General features: G+C 45.0%; 1 protein-coding gene across 1 annotated transcript; it reads right to left on the bottom strand.

Moving 5' to 3' along the window:
• Positions 1 to 611: 611 nt before the first annotated feature.
• On the bottom strand, positions 612 to 21,697 carry AKR1B1 (aldo-keto reductase family 1 member B). The gene is made up of 10 exons (XM_081023211.1): positions 21,490 to 21,697; positions 14,944 to 15,111; positions 13,094 to 13,210; positions 11,514 to 11,591; positions 9,306 to 9,428; positions 6,914 to 7,020; positions 5,784 to 5,865; positions 5,025 to 5,108; positions 3,383 to 3,465; positions 612 to 1,166 (listed from the first exon to the last, which is right to left on the bottom strand). Exons 1-10 carry the CDS (start codon positions 21,553 to 21,555, stop codon positions 1,124 to 1,126), a joined length of 951 nt encoding a protein of 316 aa, XP_080879337.1. The 5' UTR covers positions 21,556 to 21,697; the 3' UTR covers positions 612 to 1,123.
• Positions 21,698 to 22,756: the final 1,059 nt, after the last annotated feature.

The raw sequence follows: 22,756 nt of genomic DNA, 5'->3' as shown, positions 1-22,756 counted from the left end.
CTTTGATGAATTATATCCCTACTTGAAAGTTGTAATGGAGCTATGGGATTGTGTGTACCAGTTGAATATGTGGTGCTTCAACATTACACATTGTCAGCCTCCATACAAAGATGGATTTACACTCCCTCCGCTTATCTGATGTGTGACCGCAAAGATGATAAATATGAGAACATGTCCCGAGAGCTATGATTTGTGGTTGGCAATTTAGCATACTTGTATTTCCCATTTATAGCAAAAAACCTTAATCTTAATGCTTCTGGGAAACCACCAAGTAAGACCTGTTGCTCCCCAGAAATAGGCATTCAGTGACATTCTGCCTCAGCACATAGAGGGTCTGATAAAGACATAATAGCTAACCGATTTTGATTTTATTTATTTAATAGCATTCGTATGCCTCCTCATAACCAAGTTCTCTGGGCAGACTGCTTTAGTCAGCAATGGTTTTGCAATTGCAGATCAAGCAAGCATATTGGTCTGGTCTCTCTCTCCTGGGACAGCAGTGATTTATGCATTTGAATATGTTCTGAAAGTGATATATCTTCGGGAGAGGTCTAAGTTTTTGAACTATTGTACTGATGCATTTTATTAACAGGAAACGACGACTCACACCATTATAGTAACCAGGCAATTTTATTAGAAGGAATACTGTAAGAAGAAAACACTTCAAATCCTTTAGAGAGAGCTACCCATGTAGCAACGAACAGACTGCACACACACACCTATAACTTAGAAGCTCCCAGTGTGGTGCCAAAGCAAAGGTGTGTCCAGAAAAAAACACAGTTTTAAAACCAAAATGCATTAGAACTTGTGTCTCCCATAAAAAGTGTCAACATATTCTGTCTTTTCAGATGAGGGGAGAAACCAGGGGGAGAAGTTGGATGTTACTATTCACCTCTCTACAATTCCAACAGCTCATATCGGAAAGGATGATTCTGCCAAATAAAGATGACACACCACTTTGTTCTTAAAAATACCTCTGCTCAGAACATATTGCATATAGGCTGGAAAAGGTTTATAGAAGATGTGTGGAGAGGACAGATTTTTTTTTTAAAAAAATTTTTAATGCCAGGAAGTCTACACAAAAAGTCCACATTTTCTGTTTTGAAAAGTTTCAGGACCAGACTTAATATTCGGTTTTGAACGGATAATCCTTGTGGTTTGTACACCTATGAAAAGAAAGAGTTAAATCAGAAGTTTGCTTTTACTTATGCCAATGTCTATTTTAGGGGAACCAGGGCAAACTGGAAGCGTGGAGCACCCTAAACTCTCAAAAAGTGCAGTGGTACCTCGGGTTACATACGCTTCAGGTTACAGACGCTTCAGGTTACTGACTCCTCTAACCCATAAATAGTACATCGGGTTAAGAACTTTGCTTCAGGATGAGAACAGAAATCGTGCTCCAGCGGCACGGCAGCAGCAGGAGGCCCCATTAGCTAAAGTGGTGCTTCAGGTTAAGAACAGTTTCAGGTTGAGAACAGACCTCCGGAACGAATTAAGTACTTAACCCGAGGTACCACTGTATCTTTTTAGGCCAGTACACTTTGTTTACCAACAAGTAAAATGCTGCTTACTAGTCATACACCTAAGGGAAGAGAAACCCCCCGTTTTCCCTGCCCCCCTAAAAGTGCAAAAAAGGGGACTGTTGAGCATCTGGAAAAACACAAATTAGGTGGTGGGTCACAAGTTGTTAAGGCCTTATCCAGCATCACCCCCAGCAGACAGCATGAAAATACTTAGTGCTATAATGGATGTACGAGGAAGAATGTCCACAGTTGTTTTTTTAACATGTTTTTACAGCAGTGTACGAGGAAGAATGTCCACAGTTGTTTTTTTAACATGATTTTACAGCAGTGTCCAGAAATTGAACTTGAAATTTGAGTGCAAAATGCTGAACCTTCAAAGTACGATAGGACAATTCCACAAAGTTTACCTTTGCTGGACATTTTTGAAATTTGCAGCAAGATCATCCATTTAAAAAACCTTAAGAAACCAGGGCCATACTGTAGTCAGCAAACTAAACCTCAAAGCAGAATGCTGAATGTTCACAATTGTGGAAGAAGCCACATGAAGAAAGTATGAAGAGAGAAACCATCTACACTTTAAATGAAGAAATATGGGGAAACAGCTGGGGAAACTTTTTCAACCCTTCTCTGCCTCTGGAACTGAGAAGCGATTCTTTGGCTACATTCAAACAGCTATCTCAAACAGCGGTGCTGTCATGGCAGGACTTTGGCACAAGACATCCAGGACTCCACTCTGCAGAATGAGAAGGAAGTCCCCCCCAGAGGCTGCAGGGATGGCTTCCTTTAACTTCTAAGCGAAGTTAAACATTACCATCTAAAGCAGAAGATCCCCGAGACACTATAAGAGGTCCGGACTGCACCACTGATCTAGGAATTAAATCAGGCCTCAGGATTGCCCTGAGGGAAAGCTAATCAATAATGCTCCTAAAAGCGGCAGATACGTCAACAGAAAGTGGTGGTGGGGATTCTGCGGTAAAGCTTACAGAAGGACATCTTAATGAGAAAATGGCAAGAGCCTGTTTTAAAGGGGTGGTTAAACGCTCAGAGCTTCCAAACTATAGCAGAGTGTGACCAAGTCAGTAGTCATGTCTACCAAAGGTAAGGATAACGAACCTGTTTCACAGGTCAGGCAATTTTTAACGTTATGCTAATCATAACTGCCAGTTGCCAGAAATAATTAAATGATAACCTAACCAGCTTTTTTAGCCACTGGGTGAAAACTGATTTAATGTCCTCTAACAAAGGGCCAGCATTAGCCATAAGCACTATTGGCAGATTTCTGGGTTATTTGTAGTAGATCAGCAAGAGATTGCAACTCCCAGTCCTCTATAGTGGTGGCTACAACTGAAAACATTCTGCCCCCACAGACTGCCCCACCTGCAAATTCAGATTCTGGAAAAGAACTCAGTGGGGGAGGAAACAGGAGCAGATTTTAGTGTCAAAGGGCCTGAAGACTTGGTTCTGATACTGATCACGAATTCATGGGCTGAGGAAATGTTTAGAATAATCTTGTACCAGCAATCTTAATGCATGTCTGCATTATATCATATCTCACAAGCTTGATGTCTGCCCACCCCAGATTTGAACAGGCTGGTCTTCATCCCTGACTGCCCCAAATGAACTGTGTAAAAGAAGGTTGGCACAAATGCCTTTAAAAAAATGTAATTACTTTTATCATTTCCCCCCAAGAAGGTTGTTTCCCCAATCACCTTTTAACGATTGTTATTAAAAGCTCTTTTGATCTATTTAACCAATTGTCTAACTAAGCACTGCAGAACTGTTCTATACTGATCCTGGACATGAGAGTCCGACAATGCTGTTTATCAACCCTTTTCGATTTTTCAGACCCTGCTACTTACTGGCTAAATGCACATGCTCTCCAGTTCCTGTTGAAACTGAGAATGGTTTCCAGCTCCTGCTTAGTCAAGTCAAAGTCAAACACCTGGCAAGGAGAAAGAAAAAGCAGAATTTCCAATTCATGGCAGGTTCGCAAGAATTGTGGAGGTTAACATCACTTGTTTTATGCATTATTTGCATTTGTAGCCTGCCTCTTCTTCCCAAGTGTTCAATGGAGTAAATAAGCAAAAGCAAGAGTCTTCCCGTTTTACCTTCACTGAAATCTTAGCCAATGGCCCATCAAACCCAGCATCCTGTTCTCACAGTGGCCAATCAGATGCCTGTGGAAAACCTGCAAGCAGGAGAGCACTCTTCTCCTGAGTGGAATTCAGAAGCATTGCTGCCTCTGAAAGTGACGTTGGTCGGGTTGAGAGATGCCCAAAGCAGCCTAGGAGAGTTGGCCTCTTTTACTGGTTTTGGGGTTGGCTCCAATGAGTTGGGGAGGGCATTTGGGGCCAACTCTGAAATGGGGTGAAAGGAGGCAGTGAAGTGGTTTGTACCCTTTCTGGGGGAATGAGCTTACAGCGGTGGCAGCAAGGACTCAGACAGATAATAATAATAATAATAATAATAATAATAATAATAATAATAATTTATTTATACCCCGTCCATCTGGCTGGGTCTCCCCAGCCACCCTGGGCGGCTTCCAACGAAGTATTAAAATACAGTGGTCTGTTAAACATTAAAAGCTTCCCTAAACAGGGCTGCCTTCAGATGTCTTCTAAAAGTCTGGTAGTTGTTCTTCTCTTTGACATCTGGTGGGAGGGTGTTCCACAGGGTGGGTGCCACTACCGAGAAGGCCCTCTGCCTGGTTCCCTGTAACTTGGCTTCTAGCAGTGAGGGAACTGCCAGAAGGCCCTCGGCGCTGGACTTCAGTGTCCGGGCAGAATAATGGGGGTGAAGATGCTCCTTCAGGTATGACATTCCCGGCGTGTGTGTGCGCGCAGATTTCCCATGCATAATTACCACCCCTCCCTCTCAGTTTCTAGACTCTCCTCAACCTGAAACAACAGTTTCAGAAGAAGGAAACAGAATGACAGCCTTTGAGCTGTTGGTCTTTATCGCTCATTGCTGTCTTCTTTTGGTCGGCACAGACTCTCTAGACTGTTTCTCAAACTTGGGCCTCCAGCTGTTGTTGAACTACAACTCCCATCATCCATTAGGACTGCTCCTGCTAGCTAGGAATGATGTAAGTTGTAGTCTTTTGCAGCTGTTTTGCCTGGATCTTAAAACTGGAGAAGTCAGGAACTGAACCTAAGCCCTAATGTGCTCTCCCGCTGAGCCATCCGCCGGCAGATATACAGAACAAAAATAGATTATTCCCTTAATGGTAGCTGTAATTCATATGTTTATTTGCACCAGCCTTCCCCAACATGATGCCCTCCAGATGTTGTTGGGCCTATGGTCATAGCTGTCAACTTTTCCCTTTTCTTGCAAGGAATCCTATTCGGAATAAAGGAATTTCCCTTAAAAAAAGGGAACTGTTGACAGCTATGCCTACGGCTTCCATAATCTCCGTAACTGGAGGGCACTTGTTTGGGGTGACATATGCCATGTAGGACCCAAACCAATCCTGGTGGGAGCTGATCTTACTTTCAATCTTACCTTGAAGTTTTCTTCAATACGTGCAGGAGTAACAGATTTGGGAATCACAATTGTATTTCTTTGGATATGAAAGCGGATCAGGACCTAATGATCAAGACAAAGCCAAACCAAGTAAGTCTTCCTGTCCCAAGTCACAAATACATTAAAAATTAGATTTGCCAGGGAAAACACACACCACACGTTCTTTAGCAAAATGGCACCCCTTTCTGCAAAGTCTGGCTTCAAGTCTCAAATTCCAGAATGGAGTTTAACTGCTGAGGGATCCAAGGGTTGTGGGTCTCCCTCAGTTTTCCTAGTACACATCTGTGGCCAGAAAGTTTGCATCCTTGAAATCCCCATGGCAAACGCTGGCTCCCTTGGCCTGAAAGATTAGCACCGCACCCCATAGTCACCTTTGACTGGACTTAACTGTCCAGGGGTCCTTTTTTATTTACCTAATGGCAAGGAGTGACCTCCCCCTTAGCCTAGTATCTACAACTGCTAACATTTTAAATCCCCATTTCAAGTAGGAGCACTGAAGAAATGAGTTTTTGATCACCACAATTTAACCTTGTTAAATAGGAGGGGATCTAGACATTGCTGAACACAGGAAGCCATCATGACTTGTGCATCTGATCTAATCACGTCTTCCTGCCAAGTTATCAGGCAGGTATTTCTCAGGTCTGCTTTCTGCTCACTGCCTTCTGAAAACCTCCTCTTTTTGCCAGTCCACCAGGTTCTTTGCTTATGTACTCAATTCAACACATAAATCAAACACACCTGAGCTGCAGTTTTATTGTGCTTAGCAGCTATCTCTTTGATCTTGGGGTCGTCCAGGAGAGAGGGATCCTCTGGCTTGGCCCTAGGAAAAGCAACAAAAGCCAAAGGGTAATGAATGCTACTAAGATAACTCACGTTTAAAAAAACCAGAAAGGCTGATCAGATGCAGAGGAATAACAACAACAACAACAACAACAACAACAATTTATTAATACCCCACTTATCTGGTTGGGTTCCCCCCCAAAGCTTCTGCACCTTTTAACAGGGAATTTCAATTATGACTTTTGTTCTCTACACTATTAAAAGTACCATCTGCAAAACAGAAATAAAGCTCACCCTACCGGGCTGTTACAAGCACATAATGCATGTGAATAGCACCATCTTTGAGTAGATGAAGGTGCTAAGCAAATGCTAAGTATAATTATGAAGCACAATTATGCACGCAGTAGCCATACAAATTAATTAATTGGCAGATTTGCTGTATTTACTTCCATCAGTGGGTCTGGTGGCCAAGAAGGCAGTTTCTGCACATGATATAAAGGGAAGTGAGGGACAGATGGCGCTCATCAACCTGGGAAGGTAGCCCATCTAAGAGAAGTAAAACTCTCGTCCTAAACCTCCACTGCCTTGTGGGATATCTTCAAGAGAAGAAAAGGCTAAGGAGTAAACCCTAAACAAATCCAGAGGGGGGGGGTGTCCCTAAAACAGTTGGATGGCACCTTGTACGCCTCCTTCTGGCAACTTCTGCAGCCAAGCTGGTCCCAAAAATATTGCTCTGCTTTCATTTGGACCACATCAGCGAGGCTGAGAGGGGGGTATTGTCGTCTGGGCATCCCAGGGCCTCCATACCCACTGCCCAGACTTGCACCCCGGGGAGGTCACTTCGGGGCTGCTAACACAGCAGTTTGGCTTTACCCCAGAGGCACACTCCATTGTCTCTCGAGATGGACAGATGCCAACAACACAACTTTCATCATAGTGGATAGCTTCAAATACAAATGCTTAATATATTTGGGGCTGTTGGAACCGGCTTAGTTATCCCTTAGCCCATTACCCATTTACTCACTAAGATGTGGAGCTCCAAGCTCATGGCACATTTAGCTAAGCACTAAAAGACCAAACATTCTCACCATGGTCTGTCAGGAGAGCCGAGGGGGCTATACGCTGTGACAGCGATCCCTTTGGACTGACAGTAACTGATCAGTTTTTCCTGGGTAAGATACGGGTGGCACTCAATCTGTAAACATAGAAGAAAACAATTTGCATTATTTGCATTCATCATTTATTTATTTATTTCATTTTTAAAAAAATTCACTGCTTGTTTGTAAAAAAAGAAAAGGGCAGGCTGCAATAAAAACAAAACAATAGAGAATTTTAAGATTTGCATTCAGAGATCAACTATGCATATAATAGGAAGTTTCCTGGCAGGTTTCCTGAACAGCTACTGGCAGTTGAACAGGCAAGCCATAATTCATCTGCAAACATAGTTTGGCCTCTTTAGAAAACCACAAAATAGGTTTTACTTTTTTCCCCAATGCCACAATCTCTGGTCGCTGCACTCCTGATTCTCCCCATATAGGCTTTTCTTGGACTGCAGCACTTATTTCATAGTTGGTGGGATTTTCACAGGGCACTCATAATGTTCCCGTTTAATAGAAGACTACCAGCTTTCCCCAATGATTTCCTCCTTATCCAGCAGCACTTTTAAAGGCCCAATTCAATTTCTCAACCACCCGAGCAAGACAGTTATGCTGGTCAAGGTTGAAGTAGAAGAACGAATTGTACAAAAACAAGGAATAAGAAATGGAATTACGAAGGAGAAATGCAATTTCAAATAAACAAAGTAATCAAGCAAGCACCAACCATGCACACATTATTTTCTCCCATTGCTATCTCAGGTCAAGCTGGTTTTCAAGGTTTTTGCAATGGCACAAAACCCTGGAGAAACCATTTATCAAAGGCAGTGGCGGGATGTGCATATATACCAGGAACAACCAAGTTTTTCTTGCATCTTGTTCAACATTCTGTGGGGTGTGGAGAATTGTGATCACTCCAGTCTTTACTTATTGGGGCTTAGTCTTCCTGACCAGCCAAGAAGGGTGCTGAACTATACTGGATAGAGCTGCAAAGTTGCTGCGAGTTTTATTTCTGGATTCAACTGCTTTATTAAGTAGGCATAATGGCAACTTCCCAAAAAACTCATGCATGAGTTTTGCATGTATATTTTTTAATCAGTTCACAGCCAGGCCCCTGTAGGATTACCATGTTCTGGCAGTATCCAGAAATTCAGCTGCTTGTTTGAAGGAAGAAGCACATTGGTGAGGCTTCTGTGCAGACTTATGAATCTAGCAGAACACACAGTCTATATTTAGGATGCAACAGGATCCCTGTGCATCCTTGTCTCTGTCACACGATACCTTGGACTCAGTATGCACTGCTCTTTGGGGCTTAATTTCATGCTCACTTAGCATAAATAACATACCCACTCACTCCATTCCAACCATCCTTTTGTCCGCCCACCACAAAGCTAAGAGTTCAGATGCAAAATCTGAAAAGTTACCATTTAAAAAAACAAAAACGACTCCACAGGGGGAAGTTCAGACAATTATTTTGACTGAGCAATTTCCAACGGAGGGGAGGACACCATAGCAGGTGTTGATTCGTGGTAATTAATTCAGCCAGTTAATTTTCAGTGCCAGCTGAAAACCTCCTGCCTCCAAGCCTTTGAGGCTGATAAGAGCGTAAAGCAAGGGACAAGCTCTTGCATACTTTAAGTTTCCATAACTCTTTCCTCAACTCTTCATCTTTTTTGAAAAGAAAAGTGTTGTGAGGCGCTTTTTTTTTTGTTACAATCAAGTGGCATATAATTTTCATGAAATAAGTAAATAACTATAATCAACATGCTTCCCCAATCCCAGGCGTGGGCCCTGCAGGGAAACAGACTCAAATCTAAGTTCAGCTATGAAATGACACCTCATAGACATCGGCCAATTTCACAGGGCTGCTGTGAGATCAAAGATTCCAGCGCTGGAAATGACTATGGACAAGATATGAAGTGGAATAATAAAAGCAGAATAGCCATAAATTCAGAAGTTCCTAACAAGTACTGAAATCTGCTCATCTTTTTTTTTTACCGTATTTTTTGCTCCATAGGGTGCACCGGACCATAGGGCGCACCTAGTTTTTAGGGGGGGGGGAAATAAAGAAAAAATTTTTGCTCTCCCGGCTTCAGCAAAAGGAACCCGAAGCCTTCGGAGCGCAGCGCGAAGTCCTGCTGCGCTCTAAAGGCTTCAGGTGGCTCTCCCTGAAGCGTGGAGAGCGAAAGGGGTCGGTACTCACCAACCCCTCTCGCTCTCCATTCGCTCCATAGGACGCACACACATTTCCCCTTCATTTTTAGAGGGGGAAAAGTGTGTCCTATAGAGCGAAAAATATGGTAATTCCCGTCTTCTTGCCGCTGTGAAATGATCAACCCTTCATAATCCCCTAAAAAGCTTCAGTTTACATTGCTGGGCATCCTACCTGATTATTTGCAGGCTTGTACTTCAACCCGGGCTTGTTCAAGATTCTCTCAAGCTGATCATGGTTGAAATTGGAAACTCCAATAGATTTCACCAATCCAGCATCTACCAGCTCTTCCATTGCCTGGCGGGGGGGGGGGGGCAAATGAAGACAACATATTACATAAACATGTTGCAAACATAAATCTCCCCACTGTCCTTAGGAATTCCTCCTGGCCTGACTTTGGAAAGCTGTCACCCTTTTGAGCCTGCTAAGCTCTCGTCTAATGAGATAACACCTTCAAAACTATCATATGCACATCTCTGTGAACAGAAAGGGAATTTGGAAATGGGGAAATCCAGACCAAAAAACCACTACAGTTATACCTTGGGTTAAAGTTGCTTCAGGTTGAGCGTTTTCAGGTCGCACTTCGTGGCAACCCAGAAGTGACGGAACGCGTTACTTCCGGGTTTCGCCGCTCGCGCATGCGCTCAAAATGACACCACACGCATGCGCAGAAGTGGCAAATTGCGACCCGTGCATGCGCAGAAATGGGTTGCTTTCTCTTCAGGATCCGGAACGGATCCCGTTCACATCCAGAGCTACCACTGTACCATATAGAAATAACTATTTGGTCAGGGGCACATGTATGTGGTGGTGTTTGGGGATGACTACTCCCCACTGGTAGTGGCGGAGGAAGGGGGTCCGGTGGGGGCGGTTTGCCCCGCGCTCCCGGCTGGAGGAGGCAGGTAGGCTGCCAAGGGAGAGGATGGGAAGGAGGCAGGAGAGCAAACAATGGAGGGGGGCAGGAAGGGGAGAGGAAGGAAGCAGGATCAGTGGGTGCGCCTTTCATTCTGCCTGGAAGACAAACGCCTACAGCTGGACTATCAAGTGGATTGAAAGGGTCACTTTGGGGTCAGCGCTGCAAACGCAGAAGGGATCTTGGAGTACATTTACGCAGATCTACTAGATTTAATAATGCTCCTAAGTGAAGGCGTGCCTATATCTGACTGAAGCCGCCCAAAGGTTAATATTTTCTATATTCAAGGCAGATTAATTCCCTAAGCACAAGGGACGCGTACTGAAAAGGGGAATTTCATACTCCCTTGTAAGAAATTGCGGCACTACATTACCACAGCTGGCTGCGCCATTGTAACATGTGATCTCTCTCTCTCTCTCACACACACACACACACACACAGAGAGAGAGAGAGAAGAACGCAGTTTATGGGAGGAGTTTAGACATGTGTTGGGGACCTGGAAGGAGGTCCCCAACAAAAGCTCCCTCAACTCAGGACCCAAACCCTGGAATGCACAGGAGGAGAGATGGGGTGTGAGGGAAGCGATGGATGCAGCCGGCACTTAAAAAGGGAATAAAATGGTTGCTGTCTTTCTCTCTATCTGGGCTGGCTCCCTGCCTGTTACGTTACATGTGGGGTTCCTCTCTGTGTAAAGTCTTCAAGCTGTGTAGGGCGGCTGAGTGGAACGAAGCATGCAGACTCCGGAGGCCCTGTGGTGCGCCCCACTCTAGCCCCTATGGGCGGCTCACCCCACCCCTGGCCACGCTGCCCCAGGCACCTGAGCGGCTTCCTCTGGTGATGCCCACTGGTTCTGTTGTACATGGCATCTAGTCTGGCATGGCCACAACGGTGAAGGAGAACTCAGTACATATTTTTAAGTAAATTTGCTTTCACACATAAATCTGCAAATATCCTACCAAAGTCAAGAGCAGGGCTGGGGAACCTTTTTCAGCCCAAGATCCACGCTCCTTTTTAAGGAACCTTCCAGGATGCAGGACCAGAAGCAAAAGTGGCCAGAGCACTGAATGAATATTAGCTTTGTACAGTAGGCTTGTTTCTACAAACTCCTCTCTCCATCTTCCATCCAGAGATGCAAAGAGGCACCATCAGCGTTCAACACATTCAAGTCAGGCAAAACCACTCAAGGAGAGTGAAGGCAATGAGATAAGATGTGTGCCTGGCATAAGAAGAGTCGGGGGGGGGGGAGAGAAAAAGGGGCTTAGAGGGCCACATCTGGCTCCCTGGTCCGAGGTTTGCAAACCCTAGTCAAGAGGGACCTTTCTATGGTATTTGCAACTATGCAAGGAACTGATATATAGCATAATTTAAGCCAACAGAAACTGCCATAAATAGCTGCAATCTATGCAAAAGGTGAATGCAAGAAATTGCACACAGAACAAAGAGAAACCTTTAACTGCAGCGGAACATACTTCCCAGGTGTCCTCAATCTTCGTGTTATCGGGTATTATCATGCCTGTTTCATCAGATGGGAAGAGGTCATCGCCAGCCTGTCAAATGCAAAGCAAGAACATGAGGGGTTTGCTTTTGAGTAGATGAGGCTGTCCTGTGCAGAGTCAGACAACTGGCTTTTCCCAGTCCCCAATATACTTTAACAGGATGTGCCTGAAATTTAACCTGGGACCTTGTGAACAAAGGAATATGCCAGACCATATTCCTGCCCTACCTGGAGATGCCAGGGACTGACTTTGCACATTCTGCACACAAACCACATGCTCTGCTACTGAAATACAGCACCAGTGTAAAAGGGACGGTGTGGCATTTTCTTTGTACAACGGGGCAAGAAAAGCCAGGCTCTCAAGCGACACCACTGCTCAGCCAGGCAACCAGATCAGCCAACCGCTTCAGTTATTTTTCTGAAAAACCATAATTCTAGAAGGTAACTGGAGCAGACTGTTCCTCTGTCGTAAGCATGCCTGGAGGTGAGAAGTATTCTGCACTAAAATACTCCTGGCAGAATCATCACAGCTCCCTGCTCCAGGATCTCAGAAGCTTGAGTGTCAAGCTCACGGCTTTTTCTGACACAAGCGCAATGAAAGAATACCAACCATATGCTCTTTTTTATACCTTTAGCCAGTGGTGAAGTGGCCCAGGGTCTTGGGTAGGTGGGGGAGGTCAAAGACCCCTTACTATTTCTGTAGGGGGCCCCATCTCCAGCGTCCGAGAGTCACCCAATCAGCATGAAAGGGGAGCTCTTTTTTTTGCCACCATATTTTCCAAAGCTAAGCATTTAGGAACACTGAAAACAGGAGGTGCTCCAGTTTCAAGACAAAGATGTGCAGGTTCTGTTACGTACAGTGGAACTTCGTGGAAAGCACACACTCCGAAAGGAGGGATTAGAGAACTCCAAACCATTTGCCCGTGTACATCCACAGAAAACAGTAGATCTAACTGAAACGCAACACATAGAGATCTGCACTGATTGTTGTAATGCATCTCTAATCATTGTTGTATAATTGTATAATATTAGAAGCGTTGTGGCTGTGACCCTGCATTTTTGGATTGGCCCCTATACTTCTGCCTTTAGCATTTCTACACACCTGCCTTTAGCAGAAGTGGCCAGTGGTTTCTAAATGTTGCTCTACCACTATAAAGACTTTGTGAGGGGCAGCCAGCAAAGGAAGGAAATGCAGTCTGCATGAGAGCTTCTCCCTTCAAGTTGCAAGGATACCAGATGCCTGACCCACCGTAACTTGGAAGCAGGGCCTTTAGTGCAGCTGCCCCAGTTTGGGGGAGCAGCATCCTTGCAACTATCCACCTGGTGTCCACTATCTGGAAACAACTGAAAATGGCTGCGTTCAGACCAGCTTTCTCAGCTCAATGAACAGGTCTCTGCCATGGGTCCCTACTTTTTATTCTTCTGATTTATATGATGTAATTTGCAGTGTTGTTTTCAGCCGTTTTGATTTATTTGTGTGTGTTGCCTAGAGGTAAGGATAGAAACTGAAAGACAGACAGACAGACAGACAGACAGACAGACAAACAAGAATACCTTGAATCCCACAGGCCAGTGAATAAGGTAGAGGTCTAGGTACTCCAGCTTCAAGGCTTTAAGAGTTGCTTTACAGGCACCCTTCACCAAGGCTTTCTCGTGGAATGTGCACCACAGCTGGGAGGGGGGTGGGAAGAGGAAGGATAGCAAGAACACAGGTTAATTCACCAAATTACATCTATTCCACAATGTTTTTTTCTTTTTAAAATAATATTTTATGAAAGCTTTTTCATAATACAATAGGATAAAAGAAACTAATCTAAATAAAAACAAATGGGGGGGGGGAGGGAACAAAGAGTTCTCTTTCAAAAACCCTTGTCTCAAACAGAAAGTGTGGCCCCTCCCAGCTCTCACCTGGGGACTTTCATAGAATCGTGCAATTGCAGAGTTGGAAAGGACCCTGAGGATCTTTTCTTTCTTCACCCAGTCTCTCATCCTTTGAGAAGTCTCTTCTTCCCTGCCTCTCACTCAGAGCTCCTTCCACCACAATGTTATCCTCCCCCCCCCCCGAAGAAAATAGGTCTATCACATGAACTGATGCAAATGGCTCCATTAATCTGGCAATCTTGCAGGGCTGGGGAAGCAGTGGCCCTCCAGAGGTGACTAGAATGCAACTCCTACCATCCCTTAGCACTGAGCACACAACGGTTCCTTCACAACACAAAATTCACGCCTGGTTTCCCCTAGTTCCTTTGTTTCAGCAACCTAGTCTTTTTTTTATGGTGGTTGTGGAGTTGTTGCTATTGCTGAACAACTAAGAGTCAGAAATTCTTGGTAATGCCTTGCACATCGCTCAGAGATCGATCAACAGAACCTGATCCACCTTCTGTTCACCTCTGCTCTAAAGGATCAGACTTTCAGCTTGGGGTGGGGGGTTTTTAAAGGTAAAGGGACCCCTGACCATTAGGACCAGTAGTCATGGCCGACTCTGGGGTTGCGGCGCTCATCTCGCTTTATTGGTCGAGGGAGCCGGCGTACATGTGGCCAGCATGACTAAGCCACTTCTGGCGAACCAGAGCAGCGCACTGAAACGCCGTTTACCTTCCCGCTGGAGCGGTACCTATTTATCTACTTGCACTTTGACGTGCTTTCAAACTGCTAGGTTGGCAGGAGCAGGGACCAAGCAACAGGAGCTCACTCCATTGCGGGGATTCGAACCGCCGACCTTCTGATTGGCAAGTCCTAGGCTCTGTGGTTTAACCCACAGTGCCACCCGCGTCCCTTGGGGGGGGTTATTAGACCTAGCTTTATCTTTGGAAGCCCAGCCATCTTTCATCAGGTGGGGCTGGCATACTGGCTCTGGTCTCTCCTAGCCTGGCCAGTTACTCACATCCATGAGAACGTCCCTCACTGCTGCACTTCGTTGGATGGCCATCTGTCACGGATGCTTTAGTTGAGATTACTGTACTGTTGGAGGGTTGACCTAGATGACCCTTGGGGTCTCTTCCAACTCTACAGTCCTATGATTCTATGAAAACATAGGTTACAACCTGGACTGTGTGTATGGGATAGATATCACCAGTCCTGAACAAACGGCACTGATTCCTCATCTATTCCCAAACCAAATGCTAGGTGCTTGTCTTAACATCCAAAGCCCTAAATAGCTTATTGACCAGGATAACTCAGGAAGCACCTCCTCTCGCTGGAACCTGCCAAGGTAAGAAGCTCCCCTGTGGATGCGTCATATATGCATTGTCCATTAAATATCTGGAAAGTGGCCCATTGGGCCCTTCTCTCTGGGGACAGTCAGCATCAAGCAAAAAAGAAAGTTTAGGAGTACATTACAAACCTTGTTGCAACCCACTTTTCAAAGCCCAGCAGGTGGGAAAGTGGGGTATAAATGTATATACCTTACTGACAATGAAAAGGTCCTCACGCTTTACAACACTGGCCTTGATTTTCTCCTGGATTCCACTGCCAACCTCTTCTTCATTTTGGTACACATAGGCACAGTCTATGTGGCGATATCCCACGTCAATGGCTTTCTTCACAGCCTCTGCTACTTTCCCTGGTGGGGACTGAACAACAGAGAAATCCTGTTCAAGCATCCCATTAACTTGCTACACCTTCCTCTTTGCTCCACAATCCTGTATGTATCCATTGTCAATACTCTGGGCCTAGCACAGACATAATACAGTGGTGCCCCGCAAGACGAATGCCTCGCAAGACGGAAAACCCGCTAGACGAAAGGGTTTTCCGTTTTTCAATGTGCTTCGCAGGATGAATTTCCCTATGGGCTTGCTTCGCAAGACGAAAATGTCTTGCGAGTCTTGAGATTTTTTCCCGCTTCCCCCCCTTTTTCTAAGCTGCTAAGCCTTTAATAGCCTTTTAGCAGCTAAGCCGCTAAGCCTTTAATAGCCGCTAAACCGCTAATAGCGCTAATCCGCTAAGCCGCTAATAGGGTTGCTTCGCAAGACGAAAAAACCGCTAGACGAAGATACTCACAGAACGGATTAATTTCGTCTTGCGAGGCACCACTGTACTTAAAACATGAGCAGCAGCCACTATGGTTGGTCACCATAGACTTGGTAAAGATCCTAAACCAGAGGTGGGAAACCTTTTTATTTATTTTTTGCCATGGTGGGCCAGATCTGACTTAGTATAAAGACAGCTCCTTGCGTTCTACCTTTCTTCTGCAGGCAAATTAAAAAGCAGCCTTGTCATGCTCGCAGAATCTTATATTCGCATCAAAGGCTAATATTGGGAGCAAGAGGGATAGTTTGAGTGGGTGGCAGGCAAAAGCAAAGGAAGCAGGTAATGTGTATTGGGCAAAGACATCTCTGGCGTGTTCAGCAATGTAAAAAATTGAACTTGAAACACACATGCATGTGTGTGAGGGAGAAGAAATGACCTTGCTGCCCCTTTAAGCTGCTAACGTGTAAATAGTCATTATCACCATCGGTTTCTTTATATACAGTGGTACCTCGGGTGCCTGGCGTGCTCTGGTCCATGGGGTCACGAAGAGTCAGACACGACTAAACAACAACCACCTCGGGTTACATACGCTTCATGTTACAGACTCCGCTAACCCAGAAATAGTACCTCGGGTTAAGAACTTTGCTTCAGGATGAGAACAGAAATCGTGCAGCGGTGGCGCAGTGGCAGCGGGAGGCCCCATTAGCTAAAGTGGTGCTTCAGGTTAAGAACAGTTTCAGGTTAAGAACGGACCTCCGGAATGAATTAAGTACGTAACCAGAAGTACCACTGTAATACAATTTTCTACATATTCAGCTTGGCTCAAAGCGGCTCACATAAAAAGCAGTCTAAATAGTACAGTGGCTATATAATAAAAGGTATAATATCACTACAATATAACACTTAAAAAAACCTGTACCAATAGTTAACAGTTCATTTAACAAACATGAAAAGGCAAGCAAGCATATAGCTTATCAATTTTGTAGTCGCCTTAGTCATGTTCGACTCTCCGTGACCCCATGAACCACAGCATGCCTTGGAAACTCTCGCTTTCTTCTCAAAGCTTCTCCTTTTTTATGTCCATGGAGTTTTCTTAGCAAAATACTGAGTGGTTTGCAGCTTATCAATAGGCACAACTAAAAATACTTAGCATCATAAAGTTGGAAGGGACCATGAGGGTCATCTAGTCCCAACTGCCTGCAATGCAGGAATCTTTTGCCCAATATGGGGCTCAAACCCACAACCCTGAGATTAGGAGTCTCATGCTCTACCAACTGAGCCATCTCAGTTACTAGTGTCATCAGTTTTGGGGCAGCTGTTGGATGTAACATTACTGGATATGCTTTTATCTGTGCCCCAGGCAATGAACGTAATCAAAATGGCATTTGGCTGCCCAAATTATATTTTCAGGCGTGTGCTTTTCTTTCCTCCCACAGATGCAAGGCACGTCACAGGAAGACTTGGGAGCCTGTGAGAAGTCCAGACCCTCAAGGGCTTGCTGGAACTAGTAGACCAGGAGATGGATCTGGCTATCCCTCAAAGCATCTAGCAAATATGCAAATGGCAAATAAATTTGTAGACCCGTTTCATTAAGGATGTCTAGACGCCACCAATATTAAAGGCCAAAGGCTGCAGTGTTTATTAGATTGAAGAATTAGGAGAAGGGAATCTTGTTTGAGACAGATGGGTCCCTACAGCCAGAGATCCTGCTTGACTGACTCTGTGTCACTGCTAATCATCGGCAGAGTGAATTGCCCAACATTTATTGGATTGCACCGAGACCTCTAGCTTACTGAAATGAACAAACTGCCAACAAAAGGTTGTGTATTGGGGTGGTGGGGAATAATTTTCAGGCTGAAACATTGACATATTGTCTATGTGGTGAACATAGAAAACTGGCAGTCTTCCAGTGAGCTGCAAGGCCAGTCCAAGGTATTAGTACTAGTGTACAAGGTCCTGAATGACTGGTGATCAAAGTACCTAGAAGAGCACCTCTCTCAATCTTAAGATTGGCAGGAAAGAGCCAGTCCATGCCACCGAGTGCTGCCAGGCTGGGGCAGCCCTCTGACAGGGCCTTCCTGGTGGTGGTTCTCCGCTTATGGAACAAAATTCCTGGCGAGGTGTGTCTGTCCCACTCTTTATTAACATTCAGGAGGAATTTAAATACATTCCTGTTCACCCATACATTTGATGAATGAAAGATAGTTTCTGGCACCTTGAAATTATTAATTATGAGGGTATGTGGCTATTTTTGAACACTTTTAGATGTTCTTATCTTTAACGTTTTTACTACTTTGTTGGCTCCTTTTCGAAGGAATGGCAGGAAATATATTTTAATAATAATCATGCAGCCACAGGGTGGGTCGCACACGGAATTCACGTGTGGCAAGTGCACAGCCCCAGAACCTCTCTGGTTCTCATAAGCTTTCTTCTATTTATTTTTGTTGGCACTGACTGTTCCACACTAAATACAAGTTATTGTATATATTATTAGCAAACTTTGTTCTGAGGGCTGCTCCTTCTGCAGCTGAAGTGGTATTATCTACACACAAGAGGAAGGCAGCAACAGGCTACAAAATCTGCTTAAGTACAAAAGAATCTTAAGAAATAAAGATCTACAGGCAATCCAAAAAACATTGTTCTTTCCACGGTTGTTTTTAATTAAAGTAACACATGCTTTTGAGAATTATCTGTAAGTTTTACTCATCTGCTCACTTAGGAAAGCATTTCTGGCTTTGCGTTTTCACACTATGCCCTCAGAATATTTAGAGGGATGCTACAGGAAAATTTGGTAGTACCAAATTTTTTGGTACCCAAGCAGCAGAAGATCTATACATTATGTACTATATTGCTCTCTGTATTCTGAACCAAGAACTAAGTTTATCCTTGATTTGCTAAGTAAGAGACGTGATGCGGCTGATCAAGTGATCACCTATTTGTTGTCTGGTTTCGACAAATTTGTGGAGGACAAATTTGTGAGGTTCGCAGTTGCTGCCCCAAAATTGAGGATAATGTGGACTGTAAAGATTTAATTGGGAATGGAATATAAAAAAACTATTAGTATCATGTTTGTGTGAGTGTATGTGATTGTGTTTTAATGCTATATTTATGTATATTCTGTAAAGGACGTTTATTCTTTTTTCCAGTGGTTGATATGACCATGATGGTCGAAACAACAACAAACAGTAAACACACTTCAGAAACAAAAATCCTTTTGGGTGGGGTGGGGTGGAGCAAAAACAGGTTCAGTCTGAGGAAGAGGTGAAGAGAGAAAGCTTGCATCAACCTGTCCATCAAGTTCTCAATAGAGGGTGTGTGGCTTGCTGCAGTCAAATGGAAGCTTCATTTAAAGTCTCCAGCACCCTTGGGAATGAAATTGCTCTTTGTTACCTTTCTAAGCACACCTCCCGAAAGGTAATGCAGTAGGGCTTGCGGGGGCCAAGAAGCAAATTAGCAAGGCCTGACTGGCAGGAAGCTATAGCTCCTGATTGCTCAGAGCTCTCAGAAGAAGCTTGTGAGGAAAAAATGGTTCCTGGAGCCTAAAAGGTGGGGAACCTCCAAGCAGCTCAGATAATAAAAAGTACTCAGTAGAGGTGAGCTTGCCCAGTGCAAAGCTCATCCTCTTTGCCAGCTTCCTTCAACCTGGGTCCTTCCAGATGTTTTGTGCCCAGGGCTGATGGGAGCTGCCGTCCAAAATATCTGGAGGACACCAGGATGGAGAAGGCTGAACTATGCTAAGTCTCTGATTAGCCAAAACAGACTGAACTGCAAGGCTGGCTTCCAGAAATTCACCAGCACGTTATGTCTTTTTGTCCCATGAGAACATCATCCTTTTAAGTCGACCCTTAGGATTATCTTCAAACTACTGGAAAAGAAAAACAAGCAAACCAACAATGCCGTTTTCCACTTTTTCCTCATTAAAATAAAATGGCCCTCTACAAAACAGAAGTTGCTGCTGCTCCTTGTAAGAAAAGGAAGTTATTTCTCTACAACACAGATCTGGAATAAGATTAAAGACGCCCAAAGAGTACAACATGTAAGCACACACAGTTTCCTTGCTGCATTTTCTCTACAAACTTTGCCAGCTGCTTCTTCAGATCCCCCCACTGCCGTTTATCTTACTCGCTTCAAATTTAAGTGGAGCCTGCAGCTACACTTAGTGGTTGGGTTTTGCAGTTAAGAGTGTTGGACTAGGACCGGGGTTCAAATCTCCAATCTGCCATGAAACTCACTGGGTGACCTTGGTGGTCCATTCACATTCTCTCAGCCTAACCTTATGAGGATTAAATGGGGAGGAGGAGAAGAACCACATGTACTACCTTGAGCTCAGTGGAGAAGCAAAATGTGTATGTTATAATAAATAGATAGCTGCTTTTGTGAAGTGTTCCAATAGCCCATACCTTCCAGCATACTCCATTTCTACCCAGTTTTCTGTCCCCAACTCAGCATTTCATGGACATTGAGGACACTCTGTCCTCATTAAAAATCAGTGATTACATTCGTCTTCCCAGAGGGTTCCCCATCCCTCTATCCCCTTAGGGATTTGTTCTTAAGCATTTTCTTTTTTAATTTCTGCAAATCTCTGGTTCTCCAATGTCTTTTGATACCTCCGGCCCCCTGAGCATGGGTAGGGCTGTTTTGGCTACATAAGCCAAGGCACTCGCCTCGGGACATCGAAATCCGAGGAAGCGATACTTGCAGTGTCTCTCTTTCAAGCTGCAAAAACGCCTTCCCCTTTTAAAAAACCCGATGTGTGTTTTCTTTTTCTTTTTTTAAGAAATAAAAATAAATGTTTTCTTACACAGCTTAAACCCTAAAAATGGCATTAGCAAAGCTTGGGAGACCAAAAGAAACTTCACTGTTTTTACAAATAGTCTCCTTCAGGCAGCCAATAAAATCTAGCAGGATGAGAACGTTCTCTGCCACTCCTTGAAAGAGACTCATTGAACTGAATAGAACTTCCAACTAAGCGTGCATAAAATAATTCTGCATTACTGCCAAAAATTTCCCCAGTGAAGCTTCTTTACCTTCAACTCCTACACAATCTGCAAAAATTTGGAAGGCAAATATTTTCCCCCAGCAGCCAGTGAAGACAAAAGCAATCTTCCTGCAGAATTTTTATGCCACATATAAAACACTTAAGGGCCCAACAGGAAAAAAAGAAGTTGGTAAATGTGCACTTCACCCCTATTAATTCCATAAAGTTTTTTTTTTGGGGGGGGGGCTTACTGCCAAATTATAGAGTTTAAGAGCAGCAGCCCTGGGCATGGAGGTACATCAGAATTATTGGCATTAGAATTTTTTAATATATTTTTTAATGTTACGGTGGTAATGGAGGAAAACTGTGTTAGAAAGCAGTCTTAAACAAAGTTGAAATCAATTATATAAAATAGACCAAACCATTTCCAGAAATCCATTTTATAAACCAGTTTCACCCTAACTCTGACCCATATTTTTATTCCAGTAATGTCTCGGCCCCTCTCCCCACAAAAAATATCCAAGCAGCACAGCACAAGGAATTTTAGTCATGCAATTTACTAATCTTAACAATGGGCTTTCAAGGAAAGAGGAAGGAATGTTATATAACAGCTGCTTGCATTTCACAGAATAAGGAATTGCTCCGCTCTCTATACCACCAAAAAGACAAATTAAGCAAAATCTGCAAAATATATTCAAGGGGATACGGAGACCAGAGTGTCCCGAGAGGCAGATCTGATCAAAGGCAAACCGGAAAAAGCAGAAATAAAGTAAAAACTGCAAAAGCAGCAAACGTGCACCCTATTTTTGGGCGTGCAAAACGAAGCGAAAGCGAAGCTTTTAATTCCTTTGGATGATGCCAGACGCAGTGGAAAGCTTTGTCCGAGGGGAGGAAAAAGATCGCCCAGCAAGCATGAACTGGGAGGTGGTGGGCAGATGGAAGATGCCATCGGCCTCAAGAGACCCGCTTATCATCCCTCTTTCTTGACACGACAAACACCTACCTTCCAAGTGCCCAGGCCCAGAATGGGCATCTTCGCTTTGGTGCACAGCTCCACGTATTTGGCCATGATTTCCCGGGCGCCGAGGGGGGAGCGAAATGCCACGCTAGGCCGAGAAGCGAGCTGGAAGCGCAGCGCAGCCGCCTCCAAAGCAGGCGCATTTAATGGGCTCTAGCCACGCCCCGGCAGGCGCTCGTCGTCCAGAGGGGGCTGGAGGAAAAACGTCGAGACATTTCATGTTTGGGGGCTGCTCCCTCCTGCCAACAGGCCCGCGCCTCCTCCTTGTGCGCTGCGCAGCCCAGCGCCTTTTGATTCGGAAGGGAGGCGCCGCTGATCCCCGTGAAAACAAGCGCGCGTAAAATTGCAGAGGAAAAAGTTGGAGAGGGGGGTGGGGTGGTAAATGTGGCTTGCGGTTTATTAGACCCTCTTTGAGTGTTAGATCTGGACTTTTTCGCGGCGATCGCAGGGAGGAGCAGCTTTGCGCCTCCCCATCCAGCCGCAGCGCATCATCCTCGCCCCAGATAGACGGGCCGGCTGCCTATGAAAGGGACCCGACGCCCGCCGGCCCAAGCGGGGTCAAGAAAGCGCAGCTGCTTTGGGAAGAGGGAGAGAGTTGGGGGGGGGGGCGGGAGCCAGGCTCGATCTGGGCGAAGGAGTCGCGGCCACAGCAGCAGCAGCCGGTGGCAAAGGATAAGGCGGAGCAGGCGCTTGCCCCGGGGCGCGCAAAAAGGGAGGCTTAGGTGGCCGACAAAGGTTAAAGCTATGGTTTTCCCAGTAGTGATGTATGGAAGTGAGAGCTGGACCATCAAGAAGGCTGATCGCCGAAGAATTGATGCTTTTGAATTATGGTTCTGGAGGAGACTCTTGAGGGTCCCATGGACTGCAAGAAGATCACACCTATCCATTCTTAAGGAAATCAGCCCTGAGTGCTCACTGGAAGGACAGATCCTGAAGCTGAGGCTCCAAGACTTTGGCCACCTCATGAGGAGAAGACTCCCTGGAAAAGACCCTGATGTTGGGAAAGATGGAGGGCACAAGGAGAAGGGGACGACAGAGGACGAGATGGTTGGACAGTGTTCTCGAAGCTACCAGCATGAGTTTGTGGGAGGCAGTGGAAGACAGGACTGCCTGGCATGCTCTGGTCCATGGGGTCACGAAGAGTCGGACACGACTAAATGACTAAACAACAACAACAACAGGTGGTGAGGAGGTGCTCCTTGCGAAGGGAGTCAAAACAGAGTCAGGCCCGCCCGGGGACGTGGGGGACACG

The sequence above is a fragment of the Podarcis pityusensis genome, assembly GCF_964106645.2.
Source record: "Podarcis pityusensis genome assembly, chromosome: 10".
NCBI classification, from domain to species: Eukaryota; Metazoa; Chordata; class Lepidosauria; order Squamata; family Lacertidae; genus Podarcis; species Podarcis pityusensis.
Note: the sequence above shows the minus strand (reverse complement) of the source record. Positions and strands in the feature narration are given on the sequence as shown.